At 57.4% G+C, this 15,442-nt stretch overlaps 4 protein-coding genes across 4 annotated transcripts; 1 reads left to right on the top strand and 3 right to left on the bottom strand.

Moving 5' to 3' along the window:
• Nucleotides 1-233: 233 nt before the first annotated feature.
• Nucleotides 234-1,094, bottom strand: CH63R_09931 (Arsenical resistance protein ArsH; the record flags this gene model as incomplete). The annotated part of the gene is made up of 1 exon (XM_018304905.1): nt 234-1,094. The coding sequence occupies one exon, from the start codon at nt 1,092-1,094 to the stop codon at nt 234-236; it is 861 nt and encodes a 286-aa protein (XP_018154329.1).
• A 2,424-nt stretch (nt 1,095-3,518) lies between these two features.
• CH63R_09930 (Retinol dehydrogenase 12) lies at nt 3,519-4,994 on the bottom strand (the record flags this gene model as incomplete). The annotated part of the gene is made up of 1 exon (XM_018304904.1): nt 3,519-4,994. One exon carries the CDS (start codon nt 4,992-4,994, stop codon nt 3,519-3,521), a length of 1,476 nt encoding a protein of 491 aa, XP_018154328.1.
• A 975-nt stretch (nt 4,995-5,969) lies between these two features.
• CH63R_09929 (FAD binding domain protein) lies at nt 5,970-8,310 on the top strand (the record flags this gene model as incomplete). The annotated part of the gene is made up of 6 exons (XM_018304903.1): nt 5,970-6,044; nt 6,130-6,548; nt 6,658-6,901; nt 6,990-7,670; nt 7,763-7,993; nt 8,122-8,310. The coding sequence occupies 6 exons, from the start codon at nt 5,970-5,972 to the stop codon at nt 8,308-8,310; spliced, it is 1,839 nt and encodes a 612-aa protein (XP_018154327.1).
• Nucleotides 8,311-8,787: 477 nt separating this feature from the next.
• CH63R_09928 (Transcription mediator subunit Med12) lies at nt 8,788-13,508 on the bottom strand (the record flags this gene model as incomplete). The annotated part of the gene is made up of 3 exons (XM_018304902.1): nt 8,788-11,973; nt 12,022-12,226; nt 12,283-13,508. 3 exons carry the CDS (start codon nt 13,506-13,508, stop codon nt 8,788-8,790), a joined length of 4,617 nt encoding a protein of 1,538 aa, XP_018154326.1.
• Nucleotides 13,509-15,442: the final 1,934 nt, after the last annotated feature.

Below are 15,442 nucleotides of genomic sequence, written 5' to 3'. Positions count from 1 at the left end.
TTAGCCGACTTCGTGTCCTTACACATAGTCCGTCAGTATGAAGCTTCAGTCGGTCTATAAAGACCGGCATGTGTTCGTGCTATTACTTCTACTTATTGTGATGTTCTCCATCAATGCGGTTCTATGACTATTACCTCCGATCCATGTATAAGTGTATGTACAGTAATCAAACCTTCTAGGAGCATCTTGGAAACCCGTGAGACGCCCTCACCCCCCCTCCCTCTTGACGCTGTTCACGACCCGGCAGCCTTCTTCTCGTTCTTCTCCTTGCGCTCGCTGAACCTGTCTCCAAACAGGTCAAAGTGCGGGCGCATCACGACGGTGTACTTGACCAGCTCCTCCATACAGTCCACCAGGCGGTCCCGGTTGGAGCTGGGCATCATCCTGCCCTCGGGGGTGAACTGGGTGTAGGCCATGGGCACGGAGCTCTGGTTCGGCACGACGAACATCCTCATCCACCGGCCCAGCAGGCGCAGCGTGTTGACGGCGTTGAAGCTCTGCGAGCCGCCCGAGACCTGGGCGACGCACAGCGTGCGGCCCTGGGTCGGCCTCACGGACCCCTGCGACAGCGGGATCCAGTCGATCTGCGTCTTGAACAGGCCGGTGACGGCGCCGTGCTGCTCGGCGCTGACCCAGAACTGGCCGTCGCTCCACCGGCTCAGCGCGCGGAGCTCCTGCACCTTTGGGTGGTCGTGGCTGACGTCGTCCTTGAGGGGCAGGCCGGCCGGGTCGAAGATGCGCACGTCGCAGCCCAGGCGGTGCAAGACGCGGGCGCCCTCGAGGGCGAGGAGGTTGCTGTAGGAGCGGGCGCGCAGGCTGCCGTAAAGCACGAGGATGCGGAGGCGCGGCAGGCCGCGCGAGAGGATCTCGCGGTCGACAAGGGCGAGGGCGGTCGAGAGCTCGAGGCTCGAGACCCAGTCGTCCGAGTCGGGGGCGTCGGGGGCCGAGATGAAGGGGCGGTAGCGGGAGCGGGTCTCGGCGTCGTCGTCCTCGGCGGCGATGTCGTGGTTGCGGCCGAGGTAGGCCTCGTCGGGCTGGATCTCGACAGCAGGCCGGGCGGCGTAGGTGTTATTGATGTCTCCGTGGCCGTTCATCTTGGTGGATGAAGTGATCGAGTGAAGTGATTTGTCCACTCGAGCGGTGTGTATCGACCGAGTTCCAAAGATTGAGGCCTTTGGGGAGTGTCTCCGGTTGAGATGGTTGGGGCGGGAGGAAGAGGAAATGGTGGTAGAGGCAGAGAATATGATCAGGGGGCAACAGGAGAACAGAGAACGATGACTCTGAGCCTGGACTGAAGAGATGATGAGCTTGTGCATATTCCAACGCAATGCAATCTTTCTCTAAAACTAACTCCCATAGTATTGCTTGGTATATAAAGGAATCCTGTCCCTCGACGGAAGACGGACATACGGCCAAAGCCGAGGGCGTAAAAGCCCGGGAGCAACTTGTGGAACCCGACCTAAAGCAGCCAATCACGAGCATCTAGTGACATGCCATCGTGCGACCTGTTTTGGCGGAGATCCAGCGCGCTCAGTCATTTTCTGACACGGGGGGCAAACTGTCCACTTGGAGCGGGAATCCGTTCTTTATCTAATGTCGGAACCGTCGGTATCTTGATGAACTCTGTTGGCAAGCCTACTTCTTCGTACTGGCATACAAGTCGGTATCTGTCAGCTGTGTAGGCAGATGTCTGGGGGAAAAACAATAATGATAGTTGTCAATGCTTACACACTCTCCAAAACCAAAAGGTGAGAGAGGGAGTAAGAAATAACAGAGAAAAGAAACAACGTATTTATGTAATAATCTGTGTAAATGGGGGAATAGGAAATAACGAATTTACGCTGTTCGAACCCATGACCTTCAGGGGCTGGGGGGAAAAAAGTAGAGCAGATTTAAACTGCTAGCTTCTCTTTGATTGAGCATCGCGTGCCCTTGGGCAGGAAACTTTCCGGAGCTTGTAATCATATACTTTAGAGCTCAACCTCCTTGCGTCATGTGCCTAAGATGGTGGCTGCAAGGTTCCTTGGGACACCTTTTTGGTGCCCGTCGAAGAGGCCTTTTTTGACTTTGAGCTGAAGGAGAAAACCTTCATCTTCGGTGGTCTTGTCACTCTGTACCACGCCCCTTAACACCTAGGTACATCCAAGTCACAATCACCATAAGCTCCCTGTGACGGGTTAAGCAGAAGAGCGCAATTATCTGCCTATAGAAGATAATTGTCGCTATCCCCGTAGGCATTTAGAAGTAAAATCTACTCCCTTGACAGTAATCTAGGTTGCAGAGAGGAAGAATGACGATGTTTCCAGACATGTAAGTGACAAGGCAGTATGGTTGAGAAGAATGACATGTCAGTGAAGGCTCTAGGCTCCAGCCCGAAGAAGTGAAAACTAATGTTTCTACCTACAGCTGCTTTGGCTTCTCTGCTTTCTACCGTCTTATTGCACATTTTCTGTCTTTTGGTATGGAATGAATGCGAACAAAGTGTTTCTCTAGCTGCAGGCGGCTTTGATCGTGCTGCGAAATAAGAACTTCAATCGCTTTGACAGATGCTAGCAACTATAAACATTGCAAGCTGGCTTTCATCCTCCATGGATGGTTCTCATTGCAAACCACCGATAGGTATTGTCAAATCGACGACCGGCCCGCCGTAAATGACGTATAGAATCCAATCCCAGCCATAGGGTTTTAGCCACTCCATCTCTAGAGGGTAGAGGAACAGTTTTTATTTGAGTACACAAACAGCATATTTTTGTTCGCCTATGCAGAGGCACATTATTGACAATAACACAAAGTGGCTTCTCCGCCAAATCTTTCCCTGCATCTTTAAAGTGTTGTAAACCTAAAATTTCAGAGGGATTCAGAGGCGCGGAAGGGGCGGGTTAAAGGTTCGAGTCTATCGTGCTCTCTGCTGGGAGTCGAGTAAGAGGGAGTTGAACGTCCAGGGACGCCAGCATCATCGGCCGGTGCGAAGGTCTACAAGAGTCTCCTATTGGCCAGCACAGCAGACGGAGGAATAAACTCAGTCACCACCAGTTCAAATACCCACATAGAATTCTTCTAGTCGATCTACATGGTACGTGGCAGGGATAGCCTGTACTTGTTGCGGATCAATGTTTCAATTCGGCCTTGTCTGCCTCTCCTCAAGATGCCTGCTGGATGAGCGTATTCTCTTCTCGCTTAGAGTACGAGAATACGTTGCGCACGTAATACCTGTACATCTATCTCCCTCACCTTAAAGGCACCACCCACCGTCAGATGTTTGTCAAATGCATACTATTGTCATAACACATATATCCGTCTCTCTCTCACTTTCTAGCAGCGCAACAGTGATATTGCTTCTGCATTACATCGTAGTCGGCCTTCAGAGCCGACACTGTCCCCTGTTTCGTTGCAAGTTGCAAACGCACAAAACGGCAGCAATAGAACGCTCAAGTGCAGAATAGACATCGTCGCCCAGGAGGTCACAGATTAACCGCGGAAGGTGGTCTGCACAGTTGTCATAGTATTTCGTACATTTTCTACGTGTGCGTGGTCAAAGGGGTCGAAGCCAGAGCTACGCGCAGTGGAACATCCTCCTCGCCCGGCTCCCAGCCCAACCTCTGCATCGGCCATCGCACCATATCTCTATACTCTGGGGCCAGGTAAATCCAGATGCCAGACATGATGTGATCCGCCCACCCGTCCGCCGCCCAGCCGCTCTCCAGCCCCTTGAGCACGACGGTGAAACAACTCAGCATGGCGAGCGCGAGGGGCTCCTTGTCCTGTATCCTGCCGAGGAAACTGTCCGAGATGCGGTACAGCCACCCGAACGGGCTCATGTAGTACGTGGCCACGTCGGGCCCGTCCATACAGACGAAGAACTGCTCGAGGTCGTCCATGGCAGCGACGTACGAACCCCTCAGCCCGTCGTCGGCGATTTCCTCGACGAGGTGGCGCAGGCGCTGCAGGTGCTCTCCGTAATGGCCGCCGGCCTGAAACCCCAGCTCCGCCACCCTGATCCTGCTCGCGGTCCACGTACACGGCGGCGGAATCTCCGGCGGCGGAGCGCGTTGATCGTGGTGGGATTTGATGGACCGGACGCCGCGCAGCAGGCCCAGGAAATTGGCCGCGCCGTGATCGCTGAAGGCGACGTACTCCCCCTGGCGGGGGCCCATCGCCAGGTTGACGAGCCCGATGAGGACGGCCGACGTGTACGCCACCTCGTAGTGGTCGTCGTCGATGTTCCCGAGAAGGGGCGTGGTGCCCTGGATGCCGAGGAGCTGGTGCCGCTCGGCCTGCTCCAGGAGGTGAGCGAACTGATGCTGCGGGCACGACCGGCTCTTGTGCAGGGCGGCGAGCGCCAGCAGAAGATGGAGGACGTGGGGGTGTCGAGAGCTGAGATCTGGCAACCGCACATGCCAGAAGTCTCTTCCTCCTCCTCCTCCGTCATCCACGATCATGGTAGGGACCGTGTTGGTGAAGAAGTGACTAAGCAATGCTGCGTCGGAATAGCTCAGTGCCGGCTGGTAGAGTCCCGTTTGGGTAAGCTGCGCCATCGCGCTCTCCATGGAACTAAGCCGCCGCGACATGATATCCATCTTCGTGGACTGCTCTTCCAGGAGGCTCCGTAGATCGCCTGGCACACGATCTGGTCCGGACTGGGCTCGCGCCAGGGGCTCGGTGGAGCTGCTGGCGGAGCTGTGCTGGCTGGCCCCGGGCCGACACCCTGAGTACCGGCAGCCGCAGACCCCGGTGGCCGGGTCCTGGTGGACGACGGACTCGAGGGGGAAGCTGCAGTCGACCTCCCTGCGGACGCAGTTGAGACAGGAGGGTCGGGCCTCGTCGCACTTGATCTTCCTCTTCTTGCACGGCTGGCAGCCGAGCCGGGATTTGCGGTGAGGTCGCCGGTGTTTGTTACCGCTCTCCAGAGCCTCCGAGGAGCTCATGCCCGGCACGGCCTCGTGTTGGTCAGAGTTCGAGTCCCTGACCAGGGAGATGTCATCGCTCGACACCATGAGCGAGCGGTCAGATGTGCGTGTCGTCTGGGAACAAGGGGTAAGGGGGACAGGACGGGGGGGAACGGCGCCGAAGAATGCCAACGCAAGCGGTTAGCAGGGTATAAACGAGGGATCCGCGGATTGAATCCGAGACTCTGGGCGATACTTGTTGGTTAAATACGCCCGGTGAAAACTAAGCTTTGACCAATGTCAGGGTCAGGGGTTCAGGGAACCCCCCTCCCGTGGCCATTTGTCGATTATACTACAGTCACCTCCGCTGACGACTCAAACTCCGGTACTAGGGCCGATGATCTTTTTCGTTCTTTTCCGATCCAATAGTGAAATGATTACATAGTCTACGGTCAAGCACGAACCCAGTCGAAGGTGGATAGCGCGCGCCTTACTCGACGTCTGCATCATCGGCATTGCTCGTAATCGATACGACCGCGAGAATTCCTCCGCTCTACTGGACCAAACTGAGAGACGAACCTGCCTGTACAGGAACTGGCCTAATCTAGTGTCCATTCGTAGGCTTTTGTTGACTATTGCGAAGTCATCGGCTACACAAGGGCCATGCTGGGCCTCCGCGCAGCAAGTCATGTTGCTTCGAGGCTACTATGACCCGGAGAGTAGACGGAATAGAGCGGCGCCCTTCTTGTCAACTGCCGGTATGGTACCTCTTTTGTTACTCGGTTTGGCGATCCCGAAGAAGCCAAATTTGCCCATCGAAATAAACAAAAACCGGATACCATGACGACGTCTTTTGGGATGTGGTCTTATACAAGATCCAGAAACATGGGGGGATACGCATGACGTGTGTACTTCACCTTTGACTACCTGGGCTGGATATTAAAACACCAAAGGCCGCTCCGTCCTCGTTTGTCCCCTCGAATCATAAACCTACTCACCCTTCCCACTGTGTTATTCACTCTCTCCCGTTACTTACTGTGTCCCAGTCGTTGCCGATATACCATCACCCTTCTCACCCGAAGCATGCAGCTCTTGGCCACATCAGCCATGGCCGCCCTTTTGATGGGCGGCCAGGCAGTCGGGGAACTGTGCAAATGTGTAAGTGCCGTTCTTTGTTCTTCCGCTTCTACCCCCTATCCCATCTTGTGAATAAGGAGCCCGGACACCCTGACCGGGCAAACAGTCTCCTACAGACGCCTGCTGGCCCTCCGACGCGGAATGGGAGGCCTTCAACGCCACCATCACGGGTAACCTGATCCGCACCGTCCCGCCGGGCTCCGTCTGCTATCCCGACGAGCCCAACTACGACTCAGAGGCCTGCGACGCCGTCATCTCCGGCTGGTCTTCGTCCGTCTTCCACTCCTCCGATCCGGCGAGCGTGTCGACCGCCTGGTCCAACAGCAGCTGCGTCCCCGTCTACCCCAACGGGACCAGCGTCGACGGCGTCCCGGGCGCGGGAGATAGAGGCTGCTCTCTCGGCGCGCTGCCGTCCTACGTCGTCAACGTGACGGGGCCCGAAGAGGTCCAGGGCGCGCTTCGGTTCGCCAGGGAGAAGAACTTGCGCGTCGTCATCAAGAACACGGGACACAACGGCTCGGGAAGGTGAGAGAAGACGCCGTTTCCTGCCCTCCCATTCAATGGAGCATTGCTGACATTCAAATCATAGGAACCTAGGATTCGGAAGTCTATCGTGAGTAACCATCGCAAGCAGCACCCCCTATCGGCTCACCACCCTTCGAATGGTTGTCGGTTCGCTGACGCGTCCCGGTAGCATCTGGACGCACAACTTGAAGCAGACCCAGTTCCACGAGAGATTCCAACCCGTATCCTGCTCCGCCAACACCACATGGAAGGGCAGCCAGATGGCCATCACCATCGGCGCGGGTATCCAAGACGGAGAGATCTTTGACTTCGCCAAGAAGAACAACGTCGTCGCCGTGGGCGGGACAAGCAAGGTACTACTTTACCCCCCCCTCTTTCCAGGAGATAAGGCAAGGATGCCAATGTCAATCCCGGATTGCTGACCGCGCTTCCCCTCGACAGGACGTCGGCGTCGTCGGTTGGGCCACCGGCGGAGGTCACGGCTTCATGACGGGCGAGTACGGCATGGGCGCGGACAACATCCTCGAGGCCGTCATCGTCACCCCGTCCGGCGATCTCATCACCGCCAACGCCTGCCAAAACGAGGACGTCTTCTGGGCCATCCGCGGCGGCGGCGGCGGCACCTTTGGCGTCATCGTCAACATGACCATGAAGGCGTACCCCGTGCCGGAGATGACGCTGCTGGGCCTCAACGCCGCCGCGAACAACGGCACGTCCTCCAAGGCGTGGTGGCGGTTCGTCGCCCAGCTGCACGGCCTGCTGCCCGCGATCCAGGAAGAGGGGGTCAAGGGCTACTACACCATCGGCGCGCCGGCCGGCCAGACCATCGCCTTGGCCTCCTCGCTGTTCCTGTGGAACGCGGCCAACGGGACGGCCGAGAGGGTGCTGGCCCCCGTCAAGGCGCTCCTAGCGGCGAACAACGGCACAGTGACCGGCTCCGTCCAGACGATCCCCGTTCCCTCCTTCTACGACCTCCTCGAGACGATGCCCATCACTGAAAGCGGCGCGAGAGCGACCACCATCACCGCCGCACGCCTGATCACCCGCCGAGTCGTCACCGAGGAGCAAGGCCTCTTGGCCGAGGTTCTCGAGGAGGTCGGCACGCGGGTGCTTGCCCCGACCGTAAGTGATCCCCCGGAACCGAACCCCATCCATCCAGCCGCCTCCCCTTCGGCCCACCACTAACACCCGTCTCTCCCCTTTCGTTTCCACAGAACGGACTGCCGAACCTTTCCATGAGCGGCACCATGACCATCGGCCACGAGCCCGTCGACAACGCCCTGAACCCCGCCTGGCGCGACTCGGTCGTCCACCTCATAACGCAGCAGAGCTGGGACGGCTCGCTCCCGGCGGCCAACGTGTCGCGCATCGTGAACGACATGACGTACAACAAGCTCAACGCCCTCCGGAGGTTGGACCCGGGCTCGGGAACGTACTTGAACGAGGTAAGGCCATTCTCATTCTCCCCTCCCCCCCATTCCTTTCCCTTTACTTTGAGCCCCCTCACCGCACAAATGACGCACCCCCGTCCGAAAAAAGTCCCCACGAGCTGACCGCAGTCTTCCACAAACAGGCCAACACCTTCGAGCCCGGCTGGCAGTGGTCCTTCTTCGGGCCCAACTACGGCCGCCTCCGTAGCATCAAGGACAAGTATGACCCGGAGGGCCTGCTCTGGTGCCCGCAGTGCGTCGGCGGCGAGGACTGGGTCCAGCGCGAGGACGGCCGGCTTTGCGAGGCCTACAAGCCGTTCGGCGCTCGTTGAGCCCATCCGATGCTCAACTTGGCGCGGTACAAATGAAGTGTCACGCACATAATGCTCAAACCACATACAGCAACGCACAAGAATCAGAACATGGGTCATAAACGTAATTGCTAGATATGGTGTTATCATGATAAAGAAAAAGAAACCCAAAGCTGCTTCACGGTCACAATCCTCCCTCCACCTCTTGCGCTGTTCAAAGCCAGCCGACGCCAGCTTGTGCCTTGCCTCCGCCCATCCTGGTATCAAAGTATAATGGAGCCTTCTCTCATTGAGCCTCCCCCCACCCCTCCTTCGCATGATTCTATCCTACTACCCTACCCCTCCGATTCTGAACCAGTCAATGGTATCTAAAAATGAAACACTTCCCCCTTTCTTCCCATGTTATGCAGTGACTGTAATGAAAAAAACCAAAACTTGTTTGTTTGTGTGTATGCAATGTTTGTGTGCACTCCTTCCTACTCATCTCCTCCAATTTGTTTACTGAATCTTGATAGCCTCAAACAGTGTGAGGCTGAGCGCCGTATCGTTCTCGCCAACGTTAGGGGTCGGCTCGCTAAGCATCTCCCACTTGCGGTAGACGAATGGCGTGAGTCTGTCGGTGCCCTGCATCGAGATCGGGATTTTCGGCCTCGGTGGCCCGTTTTGCTGTGTCGTCGTCGGCTGCTGTCGGTGAGCGAGCACGAATTGCTCGGTCTGCGCAGGCATATAGCTGAACAGGTACCGAAGGCGTGCGTCCGACGATGCTGGGTTTTGCATCGTGCCGCCTGTGAGAAGGACACGCACGCACTGCAGGCGCGCGTCTTCCGGCAGGGTGTCGATCAGCATCAGAGCCAGGTCGAATACCTGCTGGCTCAGGAGTCGGCCTGTCTGCGGGTCTTGGAGCGCCAGGCTGTCGAGCTCCAGGGTGAGACCGGACAGAACGATCAGGATCCTTGCCCGAATCTCATACGCGGTAGCATTGGCCGGCGGTTTCATGTTGTTGGCGGCCTGAGCCTGAGCCGGCGCACACAAAGGATCGTTTGCGGTCGTGTGGAGCGTGATGAACTTTAACAATGCCGGAAGCCAATACCGCAGTATCGACGCCCGGAGATCTTTCTTGTCATCGCCCCCGGCCGCCAGGATCTCCCAAAGCTCCGCCAACTTCTCGACCATGCCGGAAGTGAGCTGGGAGGTTCGAACCGCCGGTCGACCCCGCAGAATGGCTTCGACAACCGACAACAGGCTCCCTGCGAGCTGAACGCTTTCCTGAGAAAGGGGATCTGAAGCGGGGGGGTTCTTCTGCGATGGGAACAGTCCGAGAAACCGCAGATGGGCCTGCTTCTTGAGATGTTCCGTGATCTCCTCGCTCAAGTAGGGCAGCATGCTCGTCCACATGACGTTGTTGGCCGACACGGCGCGATCCATTGCCCGCGAAAACATGTCAAACTGCGTCAGGGCCTGCTCGCCTCCTCCCGGGCTCGTCGTGCTGTCCGCCGAGAGGCCGACTGACAGCTTGAGCTGGCAAAAGGGGAGAGTGAACTCGTTGGCGAGTTCCAGGACGGTTTCGAACGTGAGCGGCGACTCATCGCTGGCGTCGGGCAGCAGGAGCTTGGTAGTGATCTGGGCAAACAGAGTCGTCAACGCCGGCTCGGACGTCTTGGTGCTGAGCCCCTGGACGACTGAAGGAGCATCACGCAGAACCAAAAGCTTGAGCAGCTCCAGAACGGAGTCTCTGAAGCCCGGATTCGCAAGTGGCAGCAGCGCAGGATCGGCGACTCCCTGAAGCCTCGAGTATTCGACCAGTGCGTTCCTGATAAGGACCACCATGTCCTTGTGGCTTTGGCGCGGCACCACCTGCTGCTGGATATAGAACCGATACGACTCTTCAGGGGTCAGGGCGGTCTTGGCCGCAAGAGGCATCGTCGCAAGGTAGAGAACCTCCTGCGTGTGGGTGGTAGTGCTGTTGAACGGCCCGGATGAGCCTGGCGCCATCCTGCCGGCGTCGACCGATGTTGTCGTAAGGATGATGGGCAGTGTCAAGCAGCCCATGCTGATCAGCAGCGGATAAATATCCACCAGAGCAGGACGAGCCTTCAGCGTGCTGATGTGGTGAACCCAGTCGGTCATGCGCACATCGAAGTGTTGCGTGTCGAAAATGCGCAGTCGTCCAAGGAGTGCGCTATAAGCACGCTGCCGGTCAGGCGATTTGGACCAGCAAGACTCCAACCGACCCACCACAGTCTGGAACAGACGATCCATCGTCGGCCGATCCACGCTAGTTCCGCTCGCCAGAAGCTTCTCGATCTCTTCGTGTAGCTCGCCCTCCGCGTCCTGCAGCTGCGCCGTCATGTTGTCTGATACCGGCGAACAGGCGTCGATTGGGTTGTTGCGGTCACACTGGTGGAGCTGCTGGCGGAGATAGCTGGCCGTGTTCGTGAACCCAGGTAGCCGAGCGGCCAGGTTCGCGAGGGATGCCAACAAGGGTCGCGCGGCAGGACCTTGTTCCTCGCTGACCGTCTTCAGCCTTTCCATCAAGAAGTCGAACACTTCCTTTGCCACGCCCAACGCAGCGAAGATAGGCAGGTGCACGTTCAGAGTATCGGCGCAAGACGCTAGGATCTCGGGGTTCGAAGCGCGCGCCGCAGTTTTGATGATCTCAGCCAGAACAGAAAAGTCGGACGCGGCTTCAAGAACGGCGCGGGCGAAGTTGAACATGGCCGGGGAGACCTGCGGTCCGTTCTTGGTCGTGATGATCTCGGCCGTGAAAATCTGCAACAGCCTAGCTCCAACCTCGGTCTGAAGGGCTCGGCTGCTAGTGGATATCAACCTACAAAGTTTACCCACCGGAACGGGCTTCCGTTGCAGCATCGGGTCTCCCGGCGGGAGAGGCAGTCCTAGAGCATGGTGAATGCACTTCAGGGCTGTGGTGATGTCCTCGACCTCGTCGTTGACATCGTAGCTCGCACGTCGAAGCAGGCTCGCCCTGGTCGCCTGGGAAGATGGGTTCAGTGCGTGGAGAGGAAGATCTACCAGCAGCCTCGTCGCGCAGGAGCCGTCGGCTTCGGTATCGGCCGGCTTGCGGAGACCGCCTCTAGCAATGAGCCAGAAAATATAGCCCTGAAGTTGAAAATCCCCGGTTCGTACAATTTCCGACATGAGTCTGTGAAACACCCGCTTCGAATTTCGCTCCGTCGGCGGGTTGTTGCTGAGAAACTCGAGGACGGCTGTCGTCACGTCGACTCCGGCTGCCGCCCAAGCCCGGAGAAGGCTGGCAGTGATGTAGACCTTCGAAGCCCCTGGCCGGTGCGGCGAGGTACACCATTCCAGTAAGGTGCGCACAATCATGCCCTTGTCCTCGCTAACAGCCCAGCACTGGGCAACTAAGTCGGGGTTGTATAGCGATGTGAAGCTAGTGTCGAGATGCTTGACAAGTATTTGCCGGTTCGCTGGCTGCGAATTGCTGGCCGAAGCCACGAGCTGCTCGTTTCTGGTATTTATTGATCTGAATGCACTCTGCGCGAACTCGTGATCGATCGGGATAGATGCTAGTAGGGCGTCCCTGTACTTGAACCAAGTTGCAGGAGACACGAAGTTGTCGGGATGCGCCGACAACAAGGGGGAGAGCAAGGAAGTAAGTCTCGTCGAGAGCTGAACGAGGATATCGCGGTCAGGGTCGTTGTGTATCTGAAAAGGTTAGTTCTGGACCAAGCAGTGATTTAGAGGCAAACGTACCGCATAGAGGTGGCTGAGCAAGGCGTTCACCAATCGTCGGCCATATCTCCTCAAGCGAAGCAAGTCTTTCCAGTATATCTGGGTAATGAGTATCCACATGGGCAGCTTCGACTGCGTCGAGTTCTCGAGCCCAGAGACAAGCCAGTCCATGTAGTGGTCGCGATCGAGTAGTTGTTCGGCGTAAAGATGGGTAGCCAGCCGGATGCTGTACTGCACGGTTAGCCATGTTGAAGCGAATCTGGTTGGGGGCGGAGCACTTACGCGTATTGCACCTTAGCTTTCCAGTCATTGTCGCCAAAGGCTGTCGAAACACCCTCGAGGAACTGCTCCACGAAGACAGTCCAATCTCTCAGCCACTTGGCCTCGCCGCCGAGCACAAAGGGGCCAGGGCCGTTTCCCTTCCGCTTGAAGGCTCGAATCTCGTTGGCTCCAACACACTTGACCAGCCAGACAGCCCTTTCGGTCGGGACGTTCTTGTTGAGGCAGTGATCCAACAAGACCTTGCCACGGATGCCGTGAGGGATGGTTCGACTGAGTCGGCGCAATGAGATGGAGGGGTTCGCCAAGTCCCTCAGCCACATTTCTCGCTTGGTGTCGGTGAGGGTGACGCGGGGCGGCGGTTTGAAGGTCGAGGGCGACGAGATCTGGCCATTTAGCTTCCTTTGGTTCAGGACGCCGACGAAGATGTTGGATAGCAAGTTGAGCCCGCTCTTGTGCTTCAGGGCGGGAAACAGCGCGGCCTTGGCGGACGAAGTCTCGGTCGCGGAGGAGGCTGGGGGTTTGTCATAGTAGCCAGTTTTGATAACAGTCTCGGAGTATTGGTCTTCGGGGTGGTTTCCGTTCCAGGGGAAGAAGTCGGCATGGCCGAGTTCCGAAGTCTCGCGCGCGGGAGCGCCGAAGGCCGATTTGGTCGCCGCGTCGGTCCGCGGTTTGCCGAAGGGGGCGTATCGAGGAGCGGCAGGCGGGGTTTCGAAGTGCCAGGGCTTCGGGCGGCCGTCCTTCTTGATTGCGAGAGCGGGCGTCGGGGTGTCTTTGACGGCGGCGGGGACGACGAATCGCGGACGGCGTTTGGGCATCGGCATCGGCGGGTTATCTGCGTCGACGCCATGGCCCTTGGCCGAGGCCGGCGAGCTCATGTCGGTGAGGTTGGAGGACTCGTTCTTGGGCAAAAGGCGGGAGGGCGTAAGGATTTGTGGGGAGTCGGTGACGGGGTGCTGGGCGAGCATGGCTTCGTTGGATAGCTCGAGCTTGAGGCGAGAGCCTCCCCTCCGCGGCAGGGTGCCATATCTGTTCTGGGCAACGGCGGCATCGTTGGCGTCGCCCGTTAGGTCGATCAGGTTCTCCTTTCGAACGGGCGACTGAGGCAGGTACTGGGCGGACAGGGTGCGTTGGTGAGTTGGCCGTTGGACCGACAAGCCCGAGCTGCTCAGAGTTCGCTGCTGCTGGGGCGGCCGCGGCTGGACGACCATTGGGGGCCGAGAGGTCATCGCAGGTGGAAGTTCCGAGGCGACATTGCTGGTTTCTCAAGGGGAGGGGGGCGTTCAGTGCGATGTTTGGTCGTGTGGAAATGAAGGTTGGGAATGCAAATCGGAATTGTGGCGATGTCGTGATGCCAGCGGTGTTTGACGATGTTGGGGTTTGGAGTTTGGGGACGGATAGTAGAGATGGAAGGGGGAAATGGATAATCGGTCGATGGATTGATGTCGGGGATCTGACGGCGTCAGCCGCGCTATCTGTATCTGTGCAGCGGTCGGGTGCAGGTGTGTGGTCGGTTTGCGGTTTGTGGTTTGGAAGGGGTCGGCGCAGGGCCCCAGGGCAGCAGCAGCAGCAGCAGCAGCAGCAGTCAGTTACCGACCAAGGCACACCACCCGGTAGTACGCACGCAGTAACTAAGGTTGCGAAGGAAGTGGGCGCGGGCGCGGGCGCGGGTGCTATTTCGTGCGGATACAGAGACGGGAGGGGGGCGTGCAGTGTCTCCGAAGGTTCCCGGGCATCTGCCAGGTTCGTCGATGTCAGATGACTCGCGACGGCCCGCTTGAAATCTTGTTGCGTGCGGCGTTAAGAAGTTGCGGCGGCCAGTTTTTTATTATGTTTTTTTTCTTTTAATTCTTGCAAACCGAGTTTCCGCTCACGTGGCAACTGTTGAAGCATACGACTCTGAATCTCGAGATGAGGGGAGCACCGGTTTGTTTGTTTCGATGGACGATGCAAGCCGAAAACTCCAGTGATGCACAGATAAGAGGAGAGAAGTGGGAGGGACGAGATGAGAGTCTTGGATGGTGGATGAGAGAGAGAGATAGAGAAGGACAGACAGAGACAGAGAAAGGGAGGTGGGTGACTTCAGGGTGCAGGACGAACTGAGGAACACCACAACCTGGGGAACCTGCTATGTACTCATAGTAAGGCGGCGGGCAGGGTAGCCAGGCCTTGGCTCAACATAGCCCAGCAGGAGATCAATCCGAATCCAGGCTAGGAATGGGGATTAGAGAAGGGTACGGGTAATGGAAATGGGAAAGGGAACACAGCGCGCCCGTAGCGTTGGGTGTTGCAGCAAGCGGTGTGTGTGTGAGTGTGTGTGTTTGAGTGTTTGAGTGAGTGAATTAGTGAGTGAGTGCCCTGGGTAAATGGGCGGATTTTGGGGGGGGGGGGGGGGGGGGGGGGTGAGTCGTGATTCGGCTGGGTGCGCAACGCCACACTACCTACCTACCTAGGTAGGTAGATTTGGGTCGTGGGGTGGGAGCCGATGGGATCTGCGGTTCCATGGAGCGGGACCCCCCCCCTGCTCGGTTAGAATGAACGGACACATGGGACACATGGGAGACGGAGAGCCTCAGTTGATTCTGTAATTGCTTCTGTTGGTACCATCATACGAGCGAACGATGTAGGTACGGAGGTGTTGGGTTGGAGGTTACTCCGAGACGGGCGAACTTACGGACTTGTCCGTCTGAACGAAGTGCGTCGAGTTGCGGGAGGCTTGCGGCAAGTGCAGAACCACCCATTGTTTCTCCGTCTCTTGACTCGTTCTCACCTGTCTACACAGGATATTTATTACAGATAATGTAGCCCTGGAAATTCGGAGCAAATCTAGAGCTACGCTGTCGGTCAAGTAAATGTCAGATTTCCTCTCCCTTACGTATGAATATCGACAAGCAACGAACAAACACACACGCTCCGTCTCCATCCAGATAACGAACCCGATAGAGTTGCCATTTCCGTACATCTTTACTGTGAGGAGGTTAGCAAGGTCTCGAAGACGGTTCTCCGTGGCGACGAGACGCCAAGCCAAAACAGGCTAGAGTGCTTTTCGCTGGGTGGGTTTCCCTCGGTCGTATTGGTTTTTTGGTTAATGTCGCACAGTTGATTGGCCCACACACTTCCAAACCATAGGTATCTGGGATACTATGTCGTACAAGCTCTTGGT

This window comes from Colletotrichum higginsianum (assembly GCF_001672515.1).
Source record: "Colletotrichum higginsianum IMI 349063 chromosome 7 map unlocalized unitig_7, whole genome shotgun sequence".
Classification (NCBI taxonomy): domain Eukaryota; kingdom Fungi; phylum Ascomycota; class Sordariomycetes; order Glomerellales; family Glomerellaceae; genus Colletotrichum; species Colletotrichum higginsianum.
Note: the sequence above shows the minus strand (reverse complement) of the source record. Positions and strands in the feature narration are given on the sequence as shown.